Genomic DNA, 19,913 nt, shown 5'->3' with positions numbered 1-19,913 from the left:
AATTTTCATAGTACAAACACTACATAAGGTTCATCGCGTTCTATAATGCCGATTTGTATATTACCCACAGTTCCAGTTGTAGGAAGTAGAATAAAAGCAACTGGCCCACGTGCTGCTGTATATTCTGAATTTTACTTTCGATAAGTAAGTTTATCTATTGCAAATATGCCACCTAAAAAAACAAAGGTTTGCAACAGCTAGGACCGTCGTCAAGTGTTTCAATTCGGCCTAGAAAAAGGAATGCCCCAAGCCGCATACTGGAGGGAGGTGATAGCAAAAGTGCGACAACTGATCAGTGGTTCAAATCCAAAAACCCAACGAAGTATTGCCCAGAATGTTGGAATAGCTCAGTCCACAGTTCATCCCATAATTCACAAGAATTTGAAACTGGAAAACGCCATAAAGGTCGAGTCACAAGCTGCTGTCTCATCACATTCAAGAACGTAAGACCAACTGCCGAAAACTGTACGAAAAGTATCTTTCGGTAAACAAGTGGCAGTTTGTAGTCACGCTAGATGAAGCACGGATGTACAGTACATGAACAATTGTAACAAATCTCGGGCAATTTACTACAGACCATGAGATGGGAGACCATACCAAAAATGGTTCAAGGAATGTTGCGAAAGTTCTCAGTCAGGCTTATGGTCATTGAGAGTTATTGTTATCGTATTAAACTAAACATCAAAAAAGTTGATAAAAACGTTAATTTGACGTTCTGGAACCTCTATACCTTGAAGAGATCCCTACTTTATACGGAAATGACCAAACAAATGTATAGGTGCATCAAGACAAAGCTTCGAGTCATACCTCCAAATCGACCCGAAATTTCATCCATGTATTGGAACAGGAAACGGGAATCCATACCATCCCTTTCGATGACATTCCCGTGAAGTCGTCCGACGCGGTTCTAGTGGACTACTGTACGTTTGGTCTATTGAAACGATCTCTGCGAAGCTTTCGTCCAAAAACAACGGCAGACTTATGGAAAGCCTGTAAAGAGGAATGGGACTGTTTGGACATGAATGTTCTGTAAAGAAACCTTATACAGTGGAAACTTTGATGTAGGGCTACAGCTCACAACATGGCCATCGGATCGAGCTTAATCAAAACTGGCGCCATGGCATTTAGGTTACTTTATAGGTCTCTAAATTCGGCATCATGTAACGCGATCAACCCTCTGTACGTGATAAATTATTTTGGATTTATTTAGTTTGAATCTTACTGTTTTAAATACTGAATATTCACAGAAAATTCTACGTTACTTAAAACGATATTTTAGATTATAGTCATTTTCAACAACCCAATTAAACATGAAAATTGCTGAAAAGAAATACACTATATACAATTGCATGCGTGTTAACCATATTCTATTTTAACTACTTTTCGGTCAACTAGAACATGCCTTGATTTCTATATGAAGAATCTTAGGCATGACAGAATAGAACAAATCTCAAACTGGAATAAATGTGAAATATGGCGTTTCAGTTTTCTGCTAAACTTTTTAAGTCTGTGGAGTTGAAATTATTTCTTTGCTATCAAAATTATTATCAGTTAATTTCAGAGAATGCCGAGTTACCGGAAATTCTAAATTATCGAGTGTCGGATTAACGAAATTCTAATGTTGTAAAATATAATTCTAAAAGGGGTTTAAAGTAAAAGTTAAAACAATAATGTACAAGCTTCTCTAATATATATATATATATTAGTATTATATTATATATATATAATATTATGCTAAGAAGATTTTTTACTTTTCTAGCTGTTATATATAACAGAGGGAAGATATGGCGATCGGTAAAAAAATGACTCCCCAAGATTTTTAGTTTTGGACTCAGGACACCTTTAATTTCCGAGAAATGATAAGATTCGAAAGTTTTTCCGTATTTGTAGATTTTAGTTTGTATAGGGCGGGGTACGACTTTTTCAATCCATTTTTAAGCTTAAAACTTTAGTGCTTTTGTCGAAATTTTTGAAAGTTTGCAGAGAGGTTTGATTATCAAGGATATTAATGCTGTTAAATTTTGGTCAATAAAGGTCGACAGGGTGTGCATATAAAGAGGGTCGTGTGTACCTCCAGTAGGGTAAGATTTAATGATGATTATACTCATTATTAAAATTTACAATTTTTTCTATACCTATCTGTACAATCAAAATTAAGCATTTTTCCATTTTGTAATAGTTAAAAATATAAAATTTCTATTAAAAAAAACTATGATAAGAGATGGCGCCAGCAAATGTTGCTGGAAAAGTTAATGTTGCCATCTTGTTGCTGGACTTTTTTATCTGAACTTCATTTCTAGGGGAAATTTAAATGAATTGGGTGTTATAGATAAAGTGAGTCTGCAAATTAGCTTTTAATTTTTGGTTTGGATGATCCTTCCGATTATACCAGATAGCAAAATTCTGAAATATCCCTATTATCTTTTATGGGGAGTTGACAATACTTTTTTAACAATTCGCAGTAAGGTTCATCAACACGCCATCAGTGTATGTTATTTACGAATGAATGTTTGATCCTGATAAAGAGCTCTGACACAAATTTGCTGTACTTTATGCTCTGAACAACTTTACATTACTCGCTCATGGTCATTCGATCACCTAAAAAATGTTCATCGAGACTCAAATTAAGCAGAAGGACTTTAGTTCCATTACATTTGCTATCTTAAACGTGATATGAAAACAATATACAATGACTTACGATGATTTTGCATGATGACAGCCTAGTCGTATACTGAGTTGTAAATTATATGTATTCAAACGAAAACTCGATGCCAGTTGGAGTAATAATTTGTAATAAAAGCTGAAGATGGCTGGATTAACGTCAAAAATGTTATTTGAATAAAATAAAAATTAATAAATTTAATTTGCTAAAATTCCTCCTTTATAATTTCAGAAATATTGCTTTAAATATTAATGAAGGAATATTAAAATACCGGAAAGACATACGCTTCAAAGAAAACACGGGAGAAAAAAAATGCGTAGAAATAATACGGTAACAGTAAATCAGTATAAACATAAAATATTCCATGTAAAGTGGGCAGAAATATTTTTTAAAAAATATATAATCTGTGTCGACTCCTCCTCTGAGTAATTACTCAGGAGGAGGAGGAGGTGGATCGTACCTGAAAATATCAGGATATTACGTAATAATGACGTCAAGGAGGAAGTTCTTATTTTAAAATCTTATTCACGGTTAACCGATTTATTCTTAAACAAAANTGCTGTTCCGCTACAATCTTTGGCTATGTCTTGGGCTACTCAAATATTTTACGTTTGTGATACTAAATTAACTTTTAAAGTATAATTTTTTATTGTTTTTATATTTTTCAATATATTTATTTTGTTTGTACAATATAAAAAAAAAATAATTTTTAATGATACAATAGTTTTCGTTAGGCTTAACATCAACGAAAATTCAACGCGAAGCAACACGCAATGGAGAAAAATTTTAACATGAGATAGGTTAATATATTTTTTCGTACATGATCGGTTATCCGAAATAGCGATTTTCCGAACAACCCCAGTCCCCCAATTGATTCGGATAATCGACGCTGTACTGTAAAAATAAAATGAAATCTGTAATATCATAATTATAAAAATCATAAGTCTAAATGCAATAAAAAATGATCGAAGTAAATCTATAAATCTGTTTAAAATTAATCATGATATTTGTTTTGTAAGCATGGCACAAAACAGTAAATACACAACTTACAAGCAAATTATTTGTGAGGTTGAATAAATCCTTTCTTCATTTCGCTCTTTACATCCTTTAACACATAGCATTGAATTATCTCCAGTTGCTGCAAATTATTTAATTGATACATTAGTATTTATTTATGAAATTATTATTATTGTTTTATTTCATAAAATGGATGTCACGTACATCTAATTATTTTTTAATTTCGTAAAGAAATTAAAAAATAATTAGATGAAACACGAAAATTTGAGAAATTTGGATTATTACGTGATAATTGTTATTTCATAACTTCTTATCAAAATTGAAAGTATGTTGCACTGTTTTTAAAAATCCGCCATTTTAGTAGTTTATATATAAAAACATTAATATATATCATATTTATATAACACATATGTTGATTTTTGATAACTCGTAATTGAAGGCAGAGAGAAAAATTTTCGAAGTAACAAAATTTCGAGTTAGAAAGGCTATCGAAATTTCAATGAAATAGTATACGTCACAAAACAAACAATATATTTAGATTACAAACATTACATTTTACACTTTTATACGTACATCACTTATATGTTTTCGATCAGTCGAAGGTTTTTTTGCACTAATTACGAAATGCGCGCTAATTATTTTTGGAGTATCTAAGCCGTTCTTTAAATACTGCGCCAAAAAGTTGCACTTTGGGACACAAATCTTTAAAAACAGTGGACCTTTTATAGTGGTGATTCAAACTTAGCGCGCACGTTAGCGCCCTGGCATTTTTTAATATATGACTATATTCTGGTTTCATCCTATAGAGATTTTCATCTGTCAGAATACCGAACGTTGAAGTATTGAGTTGTATATGTTTTAATTGGATTGTCGGATTCTCTCTACTTTCAATGTTTATTTATTGGTATTTGGTAGATTTCAAATAATAATTTAAAATAAAAGTATAAACAAACACCCAAACGATAAATTAAGCAATTGTATTAATATCAAACATTCTTGAAAATGAACTTACCCCATGCAAGAATATTTTGCAAGTCATCTTTAGAACAAGTACTTGGTATGCAAACATCTATCCAGAATTGTATGTCCGTCTCGAATAATAATTTTATATGAGAAAGTTTAAGCGGCTCCTGAAAATAATATTTTCATTGAACCAAAACTCCATTATTAATCTAATAAAATGTAAAAACAATTATTATAATATTGTATGATACTTCTAAAAAACTTATACAGCGTTAACTGACTTCAAGAATAACGATAATAATATTTATAGTAATATATGACTAAATTTCAATTAGAAAATTAATATTAATACAAATTTAAATAATTTCAGCATTACTGACAATTTACCAGCAAACTTATAAAAATCTATATTTATGTTTGTTTAATCAAATATTTTAACCAAACACATGGTAATCTGTAACGGGGCAGATTATTCTTGTGTTGGGTTGGTATCCACCAATCTGTTAGTTTCCTATAGAAACACCTAACTGGAGGACTATTTATGGGAAACGACCCTTATTTAGGTATTAGACATGATGATGAAAACCCAGAAAACTATGTGGACAGATCTTTAAAGACATTCGAAGCTGATACCAACTATTAGGTTAACTACCCGTGTTTTTATTCACTCGGCAATTAATGACCGAAAATTCGTTTATTTAATTAATAAATAAAGAGAAAAATGCTTACAATGAAGTGTTGAATCAGTTTTATAATTGAATTATTCTTTTGTTCGACAATCTGTGCAACTTTAGGGTACATACTTTCGCCATTGACACCAATATAACAGAATTTTCCTCGAATATTTTTCGAATTTTTAATTGTTGTTTCTTTGTCTTCTGTACTGTCAATCAATAAACACTGATCGTAATCTCCTCGTATCCAATTGCTACCTCTCAAAGCACCCGCAGAAGGTTTTCCGAAAGCATCCAACACTGAAAGTAAAAATAAATAAGGTCACATGATAAATGGTTTAAGAAATCGCGTATTTTTTTTAAGTTTGCTGATATAAAAACTTTAATAATCTTTATTATCTGACACCAATGAGCGCAGTCAGGAACAAATACAGTAGAGCGTCGTTTATCCGAATCAATTGGGGACTGAGGTTGTTCCGATAACTTATTTTTCGGATAACGAATCATGTACGAAAAAATATATTAATTTATCCCGTGTTGAAATTTTTCTCCGTTGCGTGTCGCTTCGCGTTGAATTTTCGTCGATGTTAAGCCTAACAAAGATTATTGTATCGTTAAAAATTATTTTTTTATTTTGTATAAACAAAATAAATATATTGAAAAATATAAAAACAATAAAAATTATACTTCAGAAGTTAATTTAGTATCAAAAACGTAAAATATTTGAGTAACCCAAGAAATAGCCGAAGATTGCAGCGTCACAGCACTAGCAAAAATTTAAATTTGCCCACTGGAATACTTTCGGATAACAGACGTTTCGGATAACCAGCTTTCGGATAAACGACGCTCTACTGTATGTATAGACAAATACATAGTAGATACATGCTGTTAGTGATTGTCATACAAGGATATAATAATATAACGTCAAAGAAAAGGAAAGTAAAATAAAATAAATGAATAACAGCCTGAAAACTTCTTTTCATATTTTGGTTTTTTCTGGGTTGTGGGCACTAAGAATTTTGTATTAATAGCACCGATGATGGGTTCGGTCAGGCAGAGAAGGTATAGGCAATCACCGACCATATCAATGAAAAATTTTTGTGATTGCTTACCTGGATCCATTCCCGGTAAATATCCCAATAATACGTAAATACTAATGTAATGGAGACACGAACCAACGACCAGTATTACAGAGATATATAGACATAGTATATGCATATTTTTAATTCTCCATGTTAATGTTGTATATATTATTTGTAACCTTGCTGTAATTCTTCATTTTAAAATGTTTCAAAATTATAAAAGTTTGATCGATAATTAATATTTACGGTATTTTAATTTTACCCGGCTGGTTATAAATAATTTAATTGGATATTTTAATCAATTAGAAAATTATAGTTTCTTAATCATTTGTATACTTAGAAGTAGTTAACTTCAGAGAGGAATTTCAATCTTATAATTGTTTAATTTTATAGGCATACATATTGATAAAGTTCTTCGATGCCATCGTCTAATATTCACGGTGATGAACCACATCATTTAAGAGAATGGAATTTTATATAATCGAAGTATTTCTTATTAACTTTGTTCTCCATAACAAATAATAATCTTTGTAAAGACTTCAATTTAGCCTTTTTCTGAAATGTATAAAATAGATTTCCCAGAAGTGCTTACCTTAAATCAGCGGTCCCCAACCTTTTTATCGCCGCGGACCGGTCAACGTTTGATATTTTACCGCGGCCCACTGAGGGGGGACGTTGATTGTTTATATTTTAGATTGATTTAATTTAATAATTTTAATTTAATTGTATTTAAACATGCCTTTAAAATAAAATATAGTTACACAAAAAAATAAACGTTAAATCAATGAGAACCCTGAGCTTGTTTCTTTGCAACAAGACGGTTCCATCTGGGGGTAATAGGAGACAATGACACCCGAAGTGTGTTTCTTATGTCCAGTTTATTCCGTTGTTCCGTCGTCCATTAAAAGTCGCACAAACCCGAGAGAAATATACCATAGTAAATAAAATGGAAATACCAGTAATTTAATGTTTCTTGGGCGGCCCGGTACCATTTGATCCACGGACCGGTACCGGTCCGCGGCCCGGGGGTTGGGGACCACTGCCTTAAATCATAGTTTTCATTTTCTCCAACTCGTAATTTCTTCTATTCAAAGCATTTTTTAGATTTAGCGTTCACTCAAACATTTTTTTAATACACTGAAAAGTAACTGTTTTTTAAATGCTTTATTCAGAAGTATATACAGTGTAAAAAATTTTCAGCATTTCTATGATACAAGTCTTTCTTAGTAACTTCATAAACTTAGGTTGAATCTTCAGCTCGATTCTTAAATAAAACAATTTTTTATGTTGGTATGGAGAATTATTTATTTTCTTTATGTTACGACTCGAATTCTATGTGATAATTCCTTGCCAAATTACTACCTGGATAATCACACTTGTTCTACCTGTTTTCCAATTAAGTTTCAACTATACATCATTTCTGACAAAGTCGTGAATTCTCTCAGAAGTTCCATGTTTGTTAGGTTTCTTGGCATGTCGGAATGATTCATTCAACCTATAATTTTACTCAGTATTGTGTAATCAAAATTTACGATGTTAGACAAGTGTCAGTAAATATAGGTGCGAAAATCGAGTGTTAATAAATGCTAAATCCGTTCACTGAAATACTGTTAGAAAATTGTAAATTAAATGTTCCACGTACAGTGTCTATCATAGATTTTCCTACAGCATAGATTGTAGTGTTTCGAAGCATTATTTACTTTTCAAAAAAATAACCTGCAATCATTTTTTCTACTAAAATACTATTTAGTTCTACACCAGAAAAACATTATTTCTTTTCTAATACAGGATTTGTTTTGTCTGAACTAAAAGCATAGTTTAGTATAAAATTTCCATTTTCATTTATTTATTGGCTAAGTAGTAGTTAGAGTTTTCTATTCTCGCGTACCTTCAGGTTCTATTTCTTTTAAACATTTCAAATTCTGAGCCACTTGCGTTCGACTTGATTAATTGAACTTTTTAAAGAAACTTAACAATTCTTATATTCTGAGTAGTGACGGTTATAGATCAAGTATCTTCTTAAATCTTCAATATAATATAACACTTTCTTCAATTTTTCATCAAATTACTTCTTATCTTCACACACAGGAAGAGTCATCTTCCACGTGTGTACAAACTTATTAAAGAGAAAGACAAGTTACGAATGAACCTGGTAGTTAAAACTACATTTTAAACAAGTATTTTCCTGTTCCATTAAGTTAATACTTCTCATTTAATTTTTACAAATAGCGAGATGTTTTCATTCATACTTATTTTACATGTTAATCTCCCTAATACTAGAAAGGTCAATAGACAATATGGTATAAAGTACAATGGTTTTTGGTTTTGTGATGTATCAGACTTGAAAAAGAAAGTAAGGAACATACCAGAATGAAAACAACATTAAGAACTGAATGTTACACAACAGTATACTGGAAGTAAAAAGTTAACATTAAATACAATTAGTGTTTGGTAAATTCAATTTTATTAAGATTGGTTTTATATAATTACAGTTATAATGTTGTATGTAGTAATTGCATAGTAATGTACCGTATATGTCGGTTTATCTGAGCATAGAAATTCATTTTATCAGATTCTTTTATGTATTTTAATTACAATACGATTTTGTCGAATTGTGTACGTAACTCGGCTAAGAAGAGCTATTAAAAATGCCTCTGGGATATTAATTAAGCGTTAATTTTAAAAATCGGAAATGACTGTGATGTGTGCGATAAGTCTGATGGCATAACAATAATGCCAGCAGGCTCTTATGAGTAAGTACTACTAAGGTATTTAATTAATTAGATTAATTAAATTAACAGACTAAAAGGTTACGTCGAGTGCATAACCTGCATTTTTATTATGCATTACACATGATAATCCGCCCGTTTATTTATGCAGCATATAACCCAGCGTCCACCGTTTCAATGAAATTCGTGTCAAGCATTTTATTTTCTAATTTAGTCAATCTTAATTTTCTGCACATTATTATTTTATAACCTGAAATTAGTGTGCACAATACTGCAGGCCAACCAGACATATTACTTCTTCGCTTAAAATTTTTGGCGCTTTAGTAATCGTTCCTTCATTACTAAACTTGACTCGATACAACATTCATTTCTTTTAGGTAAGCTTTAGGTCCATAGGGTACCATTAATCCTACACTGTCGCTAATTTCTAACCAATCAGTGAAAAAATAACCGGTTTAAAAAAGTCTAGGGCAGTATTATATTTACCACACTACTTCTTGCTATTATTGTGGGAAGTTTTAAAAATCAAACATGAGCTATAATGTAACAGTTTTTTAAATTCATTTATTTCAATTGCTGGCCGAGAAGTCTCGCTGTGTAATTTTGTACGGTAATAAATATTTAAAAGTACTTACTCTTTAAAGTCCACGGTTTTAACTGCATTAAATCTTTTAGAAATCGAATTCCAGAAGTTTGACAAGATGTAGATATTTTCACTTCTTCTGCAATTCTCAACATGTAAGGAATGGTTGCTTTATTAAGCGACCTCAAGTATCCTTTTATTCTTTTCTCCGCGTTTTCCAGAGACGTTTTAATGTACTCTTCTATTGTCTCATTGTTACTGTTTCCAACAGTTTTCGTCTCTTTACTAAATACCACAAAATTCTTGAGCAGAAGTAAAATAAATATACATTCGAAAGCATTAAACCTCATATTGAACCTCATATATGAAGAACGTATTAAAATTCTAACATATTTTTGAATAGATTTTAAAATTATTTCCAAGAAATTTTCCTGTAACATTATTATATGAAATGAAATAAGGAAAATATCATAATATATGATAATTATGATTTATTATAAAAGTTTCCTTATTTTATTCGAAATTATGCCGTATAATTTTTATCATATTATTCTTGTAATTTTAAAATATTATCGTAAAATTATTTTATTATAAAAACGCATTTAAAATTTAAAAAATTACTCGGAAAGAAATTATATAACATAAATTTTAATATTAAATTTCCATAGCGTAGCAGAATAAAGAGTTATCGTGCCACTCTCGAGCTTCCTGTTGGAATCCAAAACCGCAAAGTCAGGAATTTTTCTTATCAATTTGCTATTTTATCTAAGGGAAATATTACAGTATGGGCAGTTGATGAATATAATTTAAAAGTCCTTTTAATTCCCTCATGGAAGAAAGTCTAACATTCAATATAATTTAAAATAAACTTGTAGAATATATTTCGAGTACCGTATTGGTGAAATTTTTTTCTCAATAAGAGTAAGAATTTTATAAATGCCAAAAGCTTTGGTTTCTATCAGCATAAAGCCATCTTTAAAAAGATACAGTACCAAGTTGCTCAACTTTCCCAGCAACATTTAAACTGCATGTGGTGCCATCTGTTATGGTATTATATTGAAAAATATTTTTGATATTTTTGATTATTATAATATAGCAAAATACCATATTTTCTCAGAAGGAATGGGTTGTAGAAACATTGTAAATGCTAATAATGAGTAAAATCGTCATTGAATTCGACCTTAATCGAGATGCAACACAGGACTATTCTCCATTTTCGCCCCTGCTTTATCTCAATCCATCAAAGTTTAATAGCATCAATTTTCAAAATAAAAAACCTCGCTGCAAAATTTCAGAAATTTTCAACAAAAAGCAACAGGAATTATTAATTTTCAAAGAATGATGGAAAAATCATTCCCTCACACACACTTCTACATATGCATAAAAAAACACCAGAATTTGTATGCATTTTTGGACGTTTCAAGGTCCTATGAGTTGAAAATATAAAAATCGTGGGAGTTATATTCTTATCGGTTGCCGTACTTTCCCTCTGTTACACAACAGAGCCAAGAAAATAAAAATGTAATTTAAGAAATGATGTAACTATAATAATTACTATTATCCATCAATATACTTTATTTGTACATATACACAAATATTTGGCAGTTTTTATTTTATTAAAATTTTTATTTATTTTATTGCACTAATTCTTCATATTTTTGTCTCTGTAAGTACACCCCTAGATTGGTAAGTGGTAAAAAGACTTGTTTATAACGATCGAAAATGTTTTATAAAATATCTCAAATTCAATTCAATGACAAATTTAATTTTTTTGAATTGTCTACTATAGATATAAATCATTATCTCATCATTTCTTTCAAAACAATAACTCAGAAAACAATAGGATATTTCTAAGAGGATTTCAATTGCTTAATTTCATGTAGGAGTATTTTTACAATAGAACTATTTTATTTATGTATTGTCCAGCTTCTGATTTCTACTTATGCTACATAATGAAATGAATGCAATTAATATCAATTATTTTTATCTATTCACCAACATATGAGTGACGTGGGCCACGTGTAGCCGAATAAATAAAAGTATTGAAGACTGTCTTTGAATTCAATCTTTAAGAATGGGCTAGTTATGTGAAGTATTTTGGGTTTTCCTCACCTGTTTGATATCTAAATTTAGACTAATTTTTTAATGAAAGCAATTACTCTTTGGCACATCACTGACGTGTTGCATCGTTTTTTTTTCGTATTATTCCACTCGAACATGTATGTAAGAATCCAAACTTTTAACAACAATCGGTTGACGATTTCGTCATAACTGTTGTCATCTACTACCTGAGAACATCTCGATTTACATTTTCTCGACGGCGAAAGCGATGCTTTCGTGTGATATATTGACATACTAGCCAAGTGTTACCGATTTTAAGGCTTACATTTAAACTTCCTAACGAAATGTAACAGACTTTAAATTAAATAATTTTCTTTTCATGGAAAATTATTTAATATTTCAATTAAAATAAAATATAATTTTATATAATTCAAACTGTATCAGAGTTTATTTTAATAGTTTAAAATGTATCAGAACTTTACATTCAATTCCTATACAAATTAAAACGTATACCCCAAAGTGCATCAAAACACTAATACAGTAGACTACTTATACGGATAAAATATACAACAATATTGATAAACATTTTTTACTACAATTTCTAAAAATTATTCATTTATTACAATTAATATAATTACATTTTACGAAATTTTTGTCACACAATCGTATTATTATCTTATTATTCACTATAAAGTTTGCATTCATATCTTTTATTTTGTGATAGTTTTAAGGATTTTGCTTTATTCTTCTCCTGTTATAAGTAAGGATATGTTTTATTATAAACATCGTTTATTAAATTTTACAATTTTTTTTTCTTTTATAAGACATTAAATACCCATATTGAAAAATAATAATATTACAGAATCTGTAAGAATTAACAGTAAAAGGTATGTCTAAATGATATTACATCTATTCTATTATCTAAAATACATTTTTTATTGTAAAATAGGATAGGGATATTTGTTCTGAAGAAACATTGTTACCACATGATTATTACTTTTAATTTGTATTATTGATGACTTAACTGTTAAGGCTTTACAGTTCTGTATTGAATAAAACTTCCTTATGATTAAAAGCTTTACAACAGATTTTTAAAAAATTTATTATTTATTATTTATTTAGATGTTTATTTACTTTGGTTTTAATGAACAAAATTTAATTATTAGTTTTGATAAAGTTTCATCTTTAAAATATCCTAACTTATTTTTTGTTTTTTACATTATATAATCCTTTCTATTTGTTATGATCAAAAATTGGTACACAGGAAAAATTTAAAACTTGATAACTGTCCATAATTTTAAAATAATGTAAAGTAAATGAGAATAAATTTTTACTCGACAATTTAAATTACAATTATTATTAAATATAACCAATATTATTTTCATCAGGTGTATTAGGGATATCGAATGCATTTATTTCATCTTCGAATAACCATCTGAAATTATTTATCGGTAAATAAGAACATATTAGAAATCCGTAAAGATTATTCGCATCTATGAAAATGTGAACTGCCAGGGAGGTTGGAAGTCTCCTTTTCCGACGACAGGTCGTTAAACCTACTCACTGTCAAGATGGCTTAAATGTTTCTTTTTCCCTATCCCGCGGTAACAAGATTTAATTGTTCGGATCGAGTGGAGGAGGGATGAGTGCCGTCGGTAAGGTGACAGGCGATATACGAGTAAAACAGGACACGAATTTAACAAGGAAACAACGATTTATTAGCTATCTACATAGACGGTACAATAACTATTATCTAGGGGAAATTTTCAGTTCCTAAAACGCGGAGGGCCGAGAGAGAGTTCACAAAAATTTGTTCCATACCTCTTTACGTTGATACTGTAGTTCTCTTGGGAAAATTAATATTATACGTAAGCCAAAAAAATTCGTAAGACACAATATTTCATAGAACACCATATATATAAAAATAGGACACAGTACCCAGTAGACCCCCCTATAACGCGGTAGATACGTTCCTCGTTATACCAATTTTGCGTTGTAGAATCCTTAAATACATAAGCCAATCACAGCCCGACACGTGTGAACTTTACGGACAACGGCAGTTTGAAAGGTTTTCTTCCATAAAATTAATCGATTCTAGACTAATTCGACTTATTGAATATGCGATATCTTAAATTGTTTACATATACTTTCTTCTAATGTTAGCTCAACAAACTTTTATTCACATCCGACTACTCATTGGCATGGTGATCCGCCAACGAATCAAATTTCGCGAGAAGAGGACCAAATATTTAATCTGGGCATCTCGGAAAACCACTTAATACATACTTTGTGCTGACAGGTAACATTGTATTATATACAGTAATTTTCCTATTCGAATGTTACCATACCATTGGGTCCAATTGGAAGACAGGAGAGTTCCAAAAAGAGATTGAAGTTAATTCGACCAAAATAGTCGTTAGCCTCTTCCTGGAATAGAGGAGGGTCAAGGACTACTATTTAATGCTGTTATGCTATTTAAACCTTCGTGGCCACGCTCGAGAGTGCCTCGAGCAGATTCTATATCGTTACGAAAAACCGAGTTTTTAGACCCTCCAGGGAAAAACAAAATTTTTTGGACGTTTTTTGTCTCCAAATTTTTTCAAAAATTTTTTCCCGCGCGAAAAAATTTTATCGCGATTTTAATCTCCCTTTAATGACGTGCTTNATTATATAATCCTTTCTATTTGTTATGATCAAAAATTGGTACACAGGAAAAATTTAAAACTTGATAACTGTCCATAATTTTAAAATAATGTAAAGTAAATGAGAATAAATTTTTACTCGACAATTTAAATTACAATTATTATTAAATATAACCAATATTATTTTCATCAGGTGTATTAGGGATATCGAATGCATTTATTTCATCTTCGAATAACCATCTGAAATTATTTATCGGTAAATAAGAACATATTAGAAATCCGTAAAGATTATTCGCATCTATGAAAATGTGAACTGCCAGGGAGGTTGGAAGTCTCCTTTTCCGACGACAGGTCGTTAAACCTACTCACTGTCAAGATGGCTTAAATGTTTCTTTTTCCCTATCCCGCGGTAACAAGATTTAATTGTTCGGATCGAGTGGAGGAGGGATGAGTGCCGTCGGTAAGGTGACAGGCGATATACGAGTAAAACAGGACACGAATTTAACAAGGAAACAACGATTTATTAGCTATCTACATAGACGGTACAATAACTATTATCTAGGGGAAATTTTCAGTTCCTAAAACGCGGAGGGCCGAGAGAGAGTTCACAAAAATTTGTTCCATACCTCTTTACGTTGATACTGTAGTTCTCTTGGGAAAATTAATATTATACGTAAGCCAAAAAAATTCGTAAGACACAATATTTCATAGGACACCATATATATAAAAATAGGACACAGTACCCAGTAGACCCCCCTATAACGCGGTAGATACGTTCCTCGTTATACCAATTTTGCGTTGTAGAATCCTTAAATACATAAGCCAATCACAGCCCGACACGTGTGAAGTTTACGGACAACGGCTGTTTGAAAGGTTTTCTTCCATAAAATTAATCGATTCTAGACTAATTCGACTTATTGAATATGCGATATCTTAAATTGTTTACATATACTTTTTTCTAATGTTATCTCAACAAACTTTTATTCACATCCGACTACTCATTGGCATGGTGATCCGCCAACGAATCAAATTTCGCGAGAAGAGGACCAAATATTTAATCTGGGCATCTCGGAAAACCACTTAATACATACTTTGTGCTGACAGGTAACATTGTATTATATACAGTAATTTTCCTATTCGAATGTTACCATACCATTGGGTCCAATTGGAAGACAGGAGAGTTCCAAAAAGAGATTGAAGTTAATTCGACCAAAATAGTCGTTAGCCTCTTCCTGGAATAGAGGAGGGTCAAGGACTACTATTTAATGCTGTTATGCTATTTAAACCTTCGTGGCCACGCTCGAGAGTGCCTCGAGCAGATTCTATATCGTTACGAAAAACCGAGTTTTTAGACCCTCCAGGGAAAAACAAAATTTTTTGGACGTTTTTTGTCTCCAAATTTTTTCAAAAATTTTTTCCCGCGCGAAAAAATTTTATCGCGATTTTAATCTCCCTTTAATGACGTGCTTAATTGTTTTGAAATTTCTTTTATCAAATTTCATTCATCGTTCTAAAGTTCTAGTGCATGGATTTTACTTTGGTAAAGTTATTTAAAGCTAGTTTCTGATGTCAAAAATGACCTCCAATAGTTTTTTAATTTTTTTAATCAATAGATTTTATTATATATACGTCTAATTAAGTCGGGTTATCGAAAATCGCAATAAAAAACGTAATTTTTTAAAAATATTTAAACATATACGACCAGCTAGTATTTACCCTACTATAAACACTTCGCCTGCTGTAAGTTTTATGAGAATGTTCCGCGAAAGACGATACCAGCTGTTCTGAAGGTCATCTAGCTGTAAATACGATGACTCATCTCTGTCAAATTTCACAAAAAGGCGAGACAATGGAAAATAAACTTTGAAGCTTTTTCTTCAAAATTAACGCATTTCCTTCGTTTTTTTCAGTTTTAAGTATTTTTATGTTTAATTAAAATTTCTTAAAAAAAAGTAGGAACAGAGGGGTTAATATTTGAAAAGTGATCGGTGTTGGATAGGTTGTGATTGCCTCGCAAGTGATCGAAGTCGCTAAAATTACCCTCCGAAATACTTCATATAAAACTTGTTTCAATAAAAAACAACCCTGTAGAAATGAGAGAATAATTGCTGATGCAAAAATTGTTGAAAACGGGTTGGAAAATAAAGCTCAGCAAGAACATCTAAGTATAGGTAACTTTGGCATAAGAATATTGTAAACAGATTTAATAGTAAGACTCAGCATATGTATAAAGTGCACATGATACAGACTACAACTGCAGTACCGTGATAATAAAAAGGAAAAATAAACATCGGCACAGAGTAATAAAGAAACTTCTAGCTCTACTTTGTTGAACATACATTAATTTAGATGAACATTAAAACTTTTCTTTATGCAGTATCACTGATACGTGAAATAAATTTAAGGCCATGAGCTTATGAGTTACTAAGGAGAAAAAAAATCAAGGTAGGTGAGAGGTATCGAGGTTTCGTGGAAGTAGGTCTTTGTAAACATCGCGTTTATAGAAATATTATTTGAATTGGTTTTGTTTATTTGGTTACGACGACGTAAGCGATCCGTTAAGGAGAATGCAATTCAGTAAGATTTTTGTGTAAAGCAGTCTCCTATTTAGCTGAATAAAACAAAGAAAACCCCCGAAAATTCCATGTGGTTAGTCTGTTGGCGTCGCCGAAACTCACGAATGACACATTCCGTGTTTTTATCCACTCGGTTAATGGAGAGTATTTATTGGGCTGCAATTTAAAAAAAAATTGTATATCTATAAATTTACTGTTTCGTCTGCTATCTATTTGTAATCTCGAAAACGCAGTTAGATAGTTAAATGCCGAGACCAGAGATGAAGATCTTCCATAAATTTTCGTATACAAATCGAACATTAATAGTTTCACAGAAGATTTCTAATTACACAGAAGTTTACGATCAAAATATTTTCATGCTGACTGAAATCGTGTTTATACGTTCAAGACATGTCTCACAAGTTTCAAATATAGAACAAATCTGATTTTGACAGAATTGCTACTGAATAATCGAACCTTTTCAAGTTAAAATGCAAAATTGAAACGTACGTTATTAATTTAAATTTAAAATTATACTAATTTCATCTAAACCCAGTTTTATTTTTTCAGTCGTTATGTATACATAAAAAAGGAGAGTAGGAAATCGTATTAGATTTGACCCTTCGAGTTTTTTACATATCTTCACGTTCTGAATCCTCTTGAATTCAAAAATGTCAAAAACAGCAAAAACTTTCGTGGATGTCTGTGCGTGTTGTATGATTGTCAGCTATTTCGCATAATAGCTCAATACGGGGTAAATGCTAAAAACAAAATTTGGCAGGGTGGATTGTATATAAAGGCATCGATGCTATTAAATTTTGATGATAAGAGGGCGAGAGGGTGAAGAGCTAGAGAAGATTTTCATTTGTGATATCTCGCGAGGGGTCTGATTTTCATAAAGATTTTACTTGTTATTAGCATTGAAAATTTTTCGTCAGACTGTGATTGCTATTCGCTTGGGCCAGTAAATATAGGTTGCCTATGAGTGGACCTAAATGGCTGCCACAAAGGGTATAGCGTGCCTGACAACATACGAGAGTTACTTGTGTGTTGTAGTTATAATAACTTTTCTCTCTGTAGTCAAAACGTTTATTCCGCTTTTGTGTCTGACATTAATTCTAGTTGATTTCGTAGTTGTTTAAGTCATGATAATTACACTTTGTGACAATTTGGAATATGTGAGTGATCGAAAAAAATGTCTTATAGAAGAAGAGGAAATGCTAAAACTGATAACTTCATATCTATCTATCTCATTCTCAGCAAGTAATTCACTTCAGTTTCACAACACCAAATTTTGCTGAGCTTAAAATTCTTTTACTTTTACAAACGTTTTAAATCTGTCTAATATAGGCTAACGTCATGTTTAATAATATAAATTTTCCAAACTAGAACGTGCCGTTTTGGAATATTTTATATATTTAAAATTCATAGCTATAATTAATTTAACAATACATAACAATANGTTCCATCTGGGGGTAATAGGAGACAATGACACCCGAAGTGTGTTTCTTATGTCCAGTTTATTCCGTTGTTCCGTCGTCCATTAAAAGTCGCACAAACCCGAGAGAAATATACCATAGTAAATAAAATGGAAATACCAGTAATTTAATGTTTCTTGGGCGGCCCGGTACCATTTGATCCACGGACCGGTACCGGTCCGCGGCCCGGGGGTTGGGGACCACTGCCTTAAATCATAGTTTTCATTTTCTCCAACTCGTAATTTCTTCTATTCAAAGCATTTTTTAGATTTAGCGTTCACTCAAACATTTTTTTAATACACTGAAAAGTAACTGTTTTTTAAATGCTTTATTCAGAAGTATATACAGTGTAAAAAATTTTCAGCATTTCTATGATACAAGTCTTTCTTAGTAACTTCATAAACTTAGGTTGAATCTTCAGCTCGATTCTTAAATAAAACAATTTTTTATGTTGGTATGGAGAATTATTTATTTTCTTTATGTTACGACTCGAATTCTACGTGATAATTCCTTGCCAAATTACTACCTGGATAATCACACTTGTTCTACCTGTTTTCCAATTAAGTTTCAACTATACATCATTTCTGACAGAGTCGTGAATTCTCTCAGAAGTTCCATGTTTGTTAGGTTTCTTGGCATGTCGGAATGATTCATTCAACCTATAATTTTACTCAGTATTGTGTAATCAAAATTTACGATGTTAGACAAGTGTCAGTAAATATAGGTGCGAAAATCGAGTGTTAATAAATGCTAAATCCGTTCACTGAAATACTGTTAGAAAATTGTAAATTAAATGTTCCACGTACAGTGTCTATCATAGATTTTCCTACAGCATAGATTGTAGTGTTTCGAAGCATTATTTACTTTTCAAAAAAATAACCTGCAATCATTTTTTCTACTAAAATACTATTTAGTTCTACACCAGAAAAACATTATTTCTTTTCTAATACAGGATTTGTTTTGTCTGAACTAAAAGCATAGTTTAGTATAAAATTTCCATTTTCATTTATTTATTGGCTAAGTAGTAGTTAGAGTTTTCTATTCTCGCGTACCTTCAGGTTCTATTTCTTTTAAACATTTCAAATTCTGAGCCACTTGCGTTCGACTTGATTAATTGAACTTTTTAAAGAAACTTAACAATTCTTATATTCTGAGTAGTGACGGTTATAGATCAAGTATCTTCTTAAATCTTCAATATAATATAACACTTTCTTCAATTTTTCATCAAATTACTTCTTATCTTCACACACAGGAAGAGTCATCTTCCACGTGTGTACAAACTTATTAAAGAGAAAGACAAGTTACGAATGAACCTGGTAGTTAAAACTACATTTTAAACAAGTATTTTCCTGTTCCATTAAGTTAATACTTCTCATTTAATTTTTACAAATAGCGAGATGTTTTCATTCATACTTATTTTACATGTTAATCTCCCTAATACTAGAAAGGTCAATAGACAATATGGTA

The 19,913-nt window shown here is 31.1% G+C and overlaps 1 protein-coding gene across 1 annotated transcript; it reads right to left on the bottom strand.

Moving 5' to 3' along the window:
• Positions 1–3,091: 3,091 nt before the first annotated feature.
• LOC111636628 lies at positions 3,092–10,060 on the bottom strand. The gene is made up of 5 exons (XM_023381911.1): positions 9,763–10,060; positions 5,372–5,616; positions 4,692–4,809; positions 3,713–3,800; positions 3,092–3,122 (listed from the first exon to the last, which is right to left on the bottom strand). Exons 1-5 carry the CDS (start codon positions 10,058–10,060, stop codon positions 3,092–3,094), a joined length of 780 nt encoding a protein of 259 aa, XP_023237679.1.
• Positions 10,061–19,913: the final 9,853 nt, after the last annotated feature.

Source organism: Centruroides sculpturatus, unplaced genomic scaffold (assembly GCF_000671375.1).
Source record: "Centruroides sculpturatus isolate CEXI.00-Female unplaced genomic scaffold, Cexi_2.0 scaffold1065, whole genome shotgun sequence".
Lineage (NCBI taxonomy): Eukaryota > Metazoa > Arthropoda > Arachnida > Scorpiones > Buthidae > Centruroides > Centruroides sculpturatus.
This window is presented reverse-complemented; position numbering and strand designations above follow the sequence as displayed.